The sequence below is a fragment of the Saccostrea cucullata genome, unplaced genomic scaffold (genome assembly GCF_032062105.1).
Source record: "Saccostrea cucullata isolate Sc308-1 unplaced genomic scaffold, CSIRO_AGI_Scuc_v1 ctg9511, whole genome shotgun sequence".
Lineage (NCBI taxonomy): Eukaryota > Metazoa > Mollusca > Bivalvia > Ostreida > Ostreidae > Saccostrea > Saccostrea cuccullata.
The window spans coordinates 1-10,000 of record NW_026927012.1 but is presented as its reverse complement, the minus strand read 5'-3'; the positions used below and the strand labels follow the sequence as shown (position 1 = coordinate 10,000).

At 34.1% G+C, this 10,000-nt stretch overlaps 1 protein-coding gene across 1 annotated transcript in view; it reads right to left on the bottom strand.

Annotated features, from left to right (window-relative positions):
• Nucleotides 1–7,778, bottom strand: part of LOC134273254 (adenylosuccinate lyase-like) — a gene marked incomplete at its 3' end in the record, with an annotated part of 25,494 nt that extends 17,716 nt beyond the window's left edge. Inside the window, exons 1-2 of the mRNA XM_062755442.1 lie at nucleotides 7,607–7,778; nucleotides 913–1,116 (exon numbers count right to left, since the gene is read on the bottom strand). Of these exons, the coding sequence (XP_062611426.1) occupies nucleotides 913–1,116; nucleotides 7,607–7,777 (375 nt within the window). The remainder of the gene's footprint in view (nucleotides 1–912; nucleotides 1,117–7,606) is intronic.
• Between the last annotated feature and the right edge of the window lie 2,222 nt (nucleotides 7,779–10,000).

Below are 10,000 nucleotides of genomic sequence, written 5' to 3'. Positions count from 1 at the left end.
GTCGCCTAACAACTGGTTACTGAGTCAGTGAATAATTCGATAACATGCTTTCAAAATAATAATTAAGGTTAAATCTAAATATTTCCCCTTCCATGAGACATAATTCATATAGACAGCAAAAGAATTGATGATGAAATATAGCCATTAAGATCACCACTTATAAAAAATCGTCTTTTAACCTGAATTTCCTATGCTCTCACATGAAACGATATTTTCTACTTTTCACTCACATTTTGAGTATTATTTTTTATAGTTTGAATATTAAGAGGTCAGTCAGAAGTTAAACATTAAGCTTCTATTTTTTTAAATTATGTATAGGGAATTCAAAGGAAGTATTGTTATTTTTATTGTGCATATTACCCATTCAAATGTGAACATTTATGAAGGTAGATAACTTGTTGAACTTTTACTCAACACTTTTTTCTTAATATAAAGTATATAAGAAGAATGACAGACGGACAGACAGACAGACAGAGTGATTACTATAGGGCACCCGCAAATCCTTGCGGGGCCCTAATTAGTCAGTTAGTAATTAATTTAGAAATGAATTTCGTTTTTGAGAATTAATGAGGACATGAACTACAATGCTTTGTGCCAATACTTATATTTCATATGGCAGTATGAAAATTGTAATTCAAATACCTCATGAATTTTCAAAACTTAATTCATATCTTATTACTAAATTATTTGTCTGATGACAGGCCAAATATTAATCATTCAAGGATCAATTTTGAAACAAAACATTTGCATTATAGTTTGGACTTGAAGTTCGGAATTATGACATAACAATGGAGATATTCATCCTCAAGCATGGTAGCTCATGAGAAAATGAAAAGTCATGAAGTTCTAATTTGCAAAGAATCTAAAGGAAAAATATTTGGAAACCATGATGTAAAATTAATGCTGCCTTACAGTATTATCTCCTACATAAGCTGACGTGGCTCCTAAATGTATAATGGACGCTGCCTTGGGACAACATGCTCCGAATGTGTGTACGTGGGCCATGACGTCATGTCGGAATTTCTTCTCTTCCGCAGCCGCCAGCTCAAAGTCAATATTTGTTACGTTATTCTCCATTTCTTTTATTTGTTCCTCTGTGATATCCAGCCCTAGATCCTGGAATTAAATACAGTAAAAATTGTCATAAAGGGGAATCAGGACTACAGTAAAACTGGAATTAAATACGGTAAAAATTGGCATAAAGCGGAATCAGGACTACAGTAAAACTGGAATTAAATACAGTAAAAATTGTCATAAAGGGGAATCAGGACTACAGTAAAACTGGAATTAAATACAGTAAAAATTGTCATAAAGCAGAATCAGGACTACAGTAAAACTGGAATTAAATATGGCAAAAATTGGCATAAAGCGGAATCATGACTACAGTAAAACTCGCATTATAACGAAGTCACTGGGACCTATGAAATTAATTCACTAAATCCATAATTCGTTATATCCGTATATTAAGAAATGCATTAAATTTATATTGCTGGAGCTTCAAGATAATTTTGCTATATCCGTGAATTTGCAATACTGTGTTTGTACTAACCAAGTTTTACTGAAGTGTATACTCAATGTAATGACTTCTCCCAATGTAACACTGATTTGTCTTGAGAGGGAATTGTTACTACTTTACTCCCAATGTAACACTGATTTGTCTCGAGAGGGAATTGTTACTACTTTACTCCCAATGTAACACTGATTTGTCTCGAGAGGGAATTGTTACTACTTTACTCCCAATGTAACACTGATTTGTCTCGAGAGGGAATTGTTACTACTTTACTCCCAGTGTAACACTGATTTGTCTCGAGAGGGAATTGTTACTACTTTTTGTCTCGAGAGGGAATTGTTACTACTTTACTCCCAATGTACCACTGATTTGTCTCGAGAGGGAATTGTTACTACTTTACTCCCAATGTAACACTGATTTGTCTCGAGAGGGTATGGTTACCTCTTTACTCCCAATGTACCACTAATTTGTCTCGAGAGGGAATTGTTACTACTTTACTCCCAATGTACCACTGATTTGTCTCGAGAGGGAATTGTTACTACTTTACTCCCAATGTACCACTGATTTGTCTCGAGAGGGAATTGATACTACTTTACTCCCAATGTACCACTGATTTGTCTCGAGAGGGTATTGTTAACTCTTTACTCCCAATGTACCACTGATTTGTCTCGAGAGGGAATTGTTACTACTTTACTCCCAATGTAACACTGATTTGTCTCGAGAGGGAATTGTTACTTCTTTACTCCCAATGTAACACTGATTTGTCTCAAGAGGGAATTGTTACTACTTTACTCCCAATGTAACACTGATTTGTCTCGAGAGGGAATTGTTACTACTTTACTCCCAATGTAACACTGATTTGTCTCGAGAGGGAATTGTTACTACTTTACTCCCAATGTACCACTGATTTGTCTCGAAAGGGAATTGTTACTACTTTACTCCCAATGTTACACTGATTTGTCTCGAGAGGGAATTGTTACTACTTTACTCCCAATGTAACACTGATTTGTCTCGAGAGGGAATTGTTACTACTTTACTCCCAATGTAACACTGATTTGTCTCGAGAGGGAATTGTTACTACTTTACTCCCAATGTAACACTGATTTGTCTCGAGAGGGAATTGTTACTACTTTACTCCCAATGAAACACTGGCCATGAATTCAAAACAAACATTTCAAAAACAAAAATATCTAGCCATCAAAAATCTGGTAATCCCTAACTTACCTATAGGTCAAGATCTCGTAAATGAAAGATGCATACAGATTTCTCAAATTACAGAAACAAGGTCTTTTGATACTTCTTTCCAAATATAACATGTACAAGTTGGTAAATAAGGTGCACTGGGACATAATTTTTAGGTAAAATTTTTATAAATAATGTCACTCAAAGTTTGGTTTTTCATATTTTCTTGACCTCTACTTTAAGATGATATTTAATTGAATATAGATATTGGAGTTACTTTAGACATATTTCATATTGACATTTAGCCAACAACATAACATCATAATTATCAGTGATTCATTTTGAAGATGGTTATCATGGGTCCAGAGGACCCTTTAAAAGACAACAATGAGTCCCATGCTAAAATCACTGTTATTATAGTTTTTACATTACTGTTAAATCACATATTTTCATGAGGTCAAATTTTCGTGGTTTGAGGAAAACTCTTGGTTCATGGGGATTTGATATCGTGGATGTAAAACAACGAAAACCCACAAGAAAATTTGTGATTCCATAGTTGTTTCTTTGGTTAATCACTCTTCATGTTTCGAAAACTTTTGTGTCCGTTAACCAGTTTTGGAAAACTTTGATTTTTCATTCTCATCAACCTTTTTAAAATTGTATGTTCATTCGCCATAAAAAGCGTTCGCCTTTGACGCCATTTGCTCTCTTTCGCAGTCTTTGCGAAAAAGAAAAATCCTCACAGGACATTCGGACAGAAAATTTAAACAATTTCACAGGACCAAACAAGTTTTCACTGGTCCAAAACTTTAATCATATAATGATCATAACGATGTTTCTTTATATCATATGATCAATATGCAAATACCAAATTAAAATATATTAACTGAAATGTTACATTTTCTTTCCTGGTACTGTCTTATCGAACTATTTTAGAAACATTGTAACGGAAGTAGGTTTTAAAACAATCACGATCGAAAAAAATGTTCTAAATAATATGTTTAGGTATTAGTTAATGCGTCTATATGATGATATTGAAAATATAAAATTTAAAACACAATCAAAACAAACCTCTGACAATCAGACATTTTACTAGTTAGTGCATCAGACCAATAAGATTTTCACCTGTTTTGTCCGACGGACCAGTGCTTTTCGGATAGACTGCTTTCGCCCAGAGTCTGTTTGCTCTTAAACTTGTTAGCACAAAGTCGAACATAATTATGACACCATTTTCCATTTCCTTAAATTATTTTCCAATTATAAACATATATCCTGATAGGAACCTTTAAAAAACTAACAAAGAAAGTGTTCTCTTACAGTTATTACTAAGTCAGCACCAAAATTGCACTAGGTCAATAGTTTCAACCAGAAGCTCAGCTGTCTCCGTAAGCTCTGACAAGCTCAGTGACGTCGTGTGATGTCAAAGCTAGTCGAGATGTCTTGTGCAGCTTGATGTATGAAGTGGCATTTTTAAAGTGTTTTTGATGGTACAACTGCGCTCGCCCCAACAGTTACAACGTAAAACATATTTTAAATATTAATATTGATTTACATGTTTAAATAAATAAAATGAAAGAGAAATGAATTAAAATCTAATGATACTGGTGACATAAAATATTTACAACAGGGCGATCGAGATAGGGACATAGGGCGAATTAAAAAAATAGAAAACAGACCCTATGTGAACAGACTCGTGCAAACAGGTAAATAGGTCAAACAGGCCTGATACCCTTTTTAACTGACATGGTTGCTAGGGAGAATGATTTCCCGTATTGAAATCTTTAGTTAAAACTATTAGAAAAGCGTTTTTTTAAAACACTTGAAATTTCCCATAAGACATATTTATGGTAAATTCATAGGCAGAAACTAATGTTTTGTTTTTTTTATTTAAAGTGCTACAAGTGTGTGATTATGAACATAGGCACTTGGTTACAGGATGGTGTATTTTGTGTATTATGTGTTTATCTATGTGTGTCTGAATACCCTCATTAAAATGAAAATAAAAATTCGCCGAAATTAGCAGGTTTTAAAAAATGTCATATTTACTGTATATAAAAAGTCAAGGAGCATCACTCGCCATCTTGAAAATCAGGGGGTACCTCGGTTCACACTTAATTTTCGTCTATATCTACATCTTCCCTACCAGTGTCGGGTGAGATCTAGCTTCGAAAATGATTGAATGACAACTCCCTATCATCTGTTGACCTACATATGCCGTTTTAAACAAGCAGTGAACCGAAACGTCCTCGATTCTTGCACCTGTTTATCGAAAGCAACGGAAGTGGCAATTTCGACTTTGTAAAATGTAGAGGCATCCCGGAAACACATGGAAAATCTAAAGAGGTCAGAAATTGCGCCAAACTTGTTTTCTCTAGATTTTCCGTGTAATTCCGGGGCAACTCTACATTTTTCATCGTTAGAAATCGGCATTTATGTTGCTTTCGATGTCTGTACATGGTACAGAAGACGTTTTGTGTTTACTGCATGTTTTACACGGCATGTTCAAATTGGCAGACGTTTGACAGGTGTTATTCAATCATTTTCGAAGCTAGATCTCAACCGACACTGGTAGGGAAGATGTAGATATAGACGAAAATTAAGTGTGAACCGAGGTACCCCCTGATTTTCAAGATGGCGAGTGACGCTCCTTGACCAGGTCTGGCACAATCTCTTGATTAAGCTATATAGCTTGATTAAGCTATATAGCTTTATTAAGCTATTCAGAATAGCTTGATTAAGCTATTTTCTAAGACTTTTTTCTCAAATGTGTTATTTTTTCAACATGTGCAAAAAGTCGCACCTTGGTGCAGTGGAAATACAGGTAACTCTTGATGGCTCGAACTTCGATCTCTCGAAGTTCTTGATCGCTCGAAGTGAGTCTCCGGTCCCGATTTTTTTCCCTATATAACTAAGCAAATTTACTCTTGATTTCTCGAACTCTTGATCTCTCGAAACCCTTGATCCCTCGAAGTCGAAATGCAGTCCCGCTATGCATATTCTATTGGAATTTACCCTTGAAACCTCGAAGTGGTTATGTGTATACAATGTTACATAATTAGCGACTTTACCTGGACATTTAAATGGCCCCAGGCAGAAGACGCGGGTCTCGAGAAACGGGACGCTTATTCAGGTGACACATACTGCTAGGTGATAATTGATTTATAATTAATCATATGTTGCCTAACGTTGTATGCTATTAAAATAATTATCATCAACTGTCTTACGATAATTCGGAGAAACGGTGTCAATGAAAAAATAGTAAATTTAATACAAGACGAAAAACTAAATAGTTTAATTTTTATTTCGAGACAGTTTAACGAAATATGAAAATGAAGAAACAGCCTCAATGTCAATATTATGACTGTTATTGCACAAATACTTACAGAACTTCGTTCAACGTTTAATGATCATGTTTGAAGTAGTCAATGCTGTGTACGACGCGGTAAAATGTCGTTTTCATTTAACGAATGCGTAGTTATGTCTGTATCAAAAAAAATAAATAAATAAACATGAAGTGAATAAGTACATTTTTTATTTACCCAATTTAATAAATATTTATCTACAATACGAAATCATACCGTTGTTTTATAAACACCACGTGTAAAATGTTAGCACTGCATGAAAATTATTACATCCGGTAAGACTAATTTCAAAACCGGTCAACAAACCCAGAAAATTCCGGACTCTTGAAATCTCGAACTCTTGATCTCTCGAAGTTTTCTCTCTGTCCCGCGTACTTCGAGGTATCGAGAGTTACCTGTATTAAACTTTTTACTCTTCTGAATACAATGCATGTAAAAATCACTCACCAAATTGCGTCTCCTTGAGAGACTTTGTACTCAAAGTTTTAAAAGTTTTGGGGCTATTGATGAGTGACCACACAGTTATTTCTTGAATGAAATTATAAAGGTGGCCAGTTATGGCCAACAGGATAATTGATTAGTAACAGTTCAGCACAATGAGAAGCAATCATACTTACCCACGCCTCACCGCACACACAGTTACTCAAACAATGGAAATTCATATTTTGCTTAAAAGTATTCAACAGCAGCGATGTTAGAACTTTCTATGATTTAGGTTGTATTTTTGATAGTCCATAGTACATATATGAATTGTCAAATATTTGCGACTTTTTGTTAATTTTTTTCAAAAAACGTTTTTGTGAAAAATTTCATATAAATAGCTTTATCAAGCTATTTGGAATAGCTTAATAAAGCTATATATAGCTTTTTAAAGCTATATAGCTTAATCAAGAGATTGTGCTGGACCTGTTGACTTTTTATCAGCTCCAGCACAATACCCCGATAAAGGTATATAGCTTGATAAAGCTATATAGCTTTATCAAGGTATTTAAAATACCTTGATCAAGGTATTTTATGTAATGAAAATTCAAAAAAATTCTTTAAAAATTAATTACTGAAAGTCGAGTTTTGAGTTGTTGTCAGTAAATTCACCCATGCATGTAAAGTACTCAAACACAAACAAATCAGTATAAAAACGTGTCTTAAGAAGAGACGTTATTTTATGCTTTCTTTTTGATGCCACAGTGTTTTTCATGCACGAATAGACACACCGTCAAAAACTCAGAACTCAACTTTCAGTATTTAATTTTTAAAGAAATTTTTTGAATTTTCATTACATAAAATACCTTGATCAAGGTATTTTAAATACCTTGATAAAGCTATATAGCTTTATCAAGCTATATTCCTTTATCGGGGTATTGTGCTGGACCTGTTTATATACAGTAAATATGACATTTTTTAAAACGTGCTAATTTCGGCGAATTTTTATTTTCATTTAAATGAGGGTATTCAGACACACATAGAAAAACACATAATACACAAAATACACCATCCCATTATCCTGTAACCAAGTGCCTATGATTATGAATTGAACTGACGTTGTTTAACAAACCTTTTCCGACTTTGCGAGGTATGTCCATAGCCTACGCCATGTTGTGAATTTGTTCATTTCACTAAAGTTAAAGGCCATCTCTGGACTAGCATATCGCGAGACAAGGGGAGAGCGATATTTCATAAATTCCTGTGACACAACCTTACTTGTTTTACCCTCCTCTCCCGCCATGATTTTTAAAATGAAAGTAGAATTCTAAGATTGTGGTCCTAAAGAAATGGAATCTTTATTTCCGGATATGAAACTTAAAGGTGTGTGGCTTAATATTGCCAAATCTTAAAATTTTTGCAATGTTACCTTGGTTACTTTTTTATTTTACACTTGCGTAACACTCAAAAAGAATATGATATCATCGACTTTACTGATCACATTATCTTTGAAATTCCGGAAATACGATCGCACTTTCCTCGACTTTTATGAATTTTGCGGGAAATGCAACTTTCACATCACAAACTTGAATCATGTTGATTTGACATCTCTTTAAATGGTAAATCTATCCAATTGTATATATTTTCATATTTGTTTAGACACAAGAGTGAAAAGAAACAATGTATGGTAGTCACAATCATTACAAACATGTTATTTATCTTTCTTATCCACAATACATTTCGAATTTCCTCTGTAAATTTCTTTGTAATGTTCAGACAATGGAGTCCATATTGTAATTTTGACCTAGATTATGATCTTTAATTTATTACAAGCTTATAAAGTTACACAATGAGTCGAAATCATGTGTTTCTTTTAATATATCTGTAGCATATAGAGAAAGACTTATGAAAATTATGAGTATATACTGTAGAAAACAGGTCCAGTACAATCACTAGATTTAGCTACGTAGGTAGAATTACCTACGTAGCTTTATTTACCTACCCCAGGTAGCTTTATTTAGCTATTTCAAGGTAAGATTTCAAAAATTTTCTATTTGTTAAAAAGAGACAAAAAGTCGCAATTAAATGACTATTGATATTTTTAATAGGGAGGCTTTAAAAAACAATTCATAGCAGAGATAGTTTACACATTGCTGCGTTTGGACATTTTAGAGCAAAACATGTAATTCCATTGTTTGGTTATCTGACCATACGGTGAGGTGCGGCGAGGCATGACTGAGTATGATTACTTCACATTGTGCTGAATAATTACCGACCTATTATCGTGTTAACCGGAACTGGACTTCTTTGTCATTTTATTCAAGGAGTAACTGTTTTAACCGTCATACATAGTCCCAAAACTTTCAGAACTTTGATTGCAATTGCGCAGAAAAAGATAATTTTCCAAGAGGGATTTTTTCATGAGTTGTTTTCAGATGAGTTCAAAGTTGAAAAGGATCACTGCATCAAAATGATATTGTTTGCACTCCCTGAGAAAAATGCTTTTTAATAGAAATAGATCAATTTGGTAGCTAAATAAAGCTACCTCAGGTAGGTAAATAAAGCTATGTAGGTAAATCAAGCTACGTAGCTAAATCTAGTGATTGTACCAGACCTGGAAAAGTTATGACAATTAAACTGCACTGTAAAGCAAGAAAATACTTATACTGCACAATAATATGTTGACGGTGCGGACTCGTCAAACCGCACGTGACATTTGGTGCGTTTAAGACTCCGACGTCACTTGACATCGTTTGCACGTTTACCAAACCGAAGGCTGAACAGGGCTGATTTCAATCAGTTTATGACTATTTTTCTGCAATTAACAGATAAATTCATTAAATTAAGGCAAAAAAATTTATTTTTTATTTTAACTTTTGTTGTTATTCTCGCGAGAACGTGGCTTTAGCGTTTATGTACAAAGCGATGCATTGTGGGTCAAAATTACTGCGGCAAAAGAATTTATGGAATGAATCTGCAGTAGTCCGAATTTTCTCTTCACCCAGGCGTTGTTGTTAGATCTCGCAGTAACAAGCTTCGCTTCGCAACGCTTAATTGCTATAAGTGCTGGAAAAACAAAGATTATATCTACCATTTTGTTGTTTTCATGTGTGTTAAGGTCACACCACTTATCTTAAGAACAAACTTGTAAACAAAATATTCAACTGGAGCATGCATTTAAAGGTGAGAAATATATTCACACCAGGGGTATTATAAGTGAACATTGACTCACAGACTTCTTGTTTGTTTTGCACCCAGATTATGTCAGAGGGCAGTATTTTTTCCACCTTTCCCCCCGCCCCGTCAGTAGGAGCCTTAACAGTGTGTGAACAGAATGGACAGATGGTCAGTTTACCAAGCAACTCTAAACCCTACAAAAAGGTAGGTCCTTTGGTACATTTTTTTTTTTGAAATTGTATTTGAGATTGCAATATCTATTTTTTCGAAATTATATTTGCAATATATATATTTTTTTCTCTTAAACATGCTAAATGGCTGGAAAAGATTGTTTATAAAATATGGATGA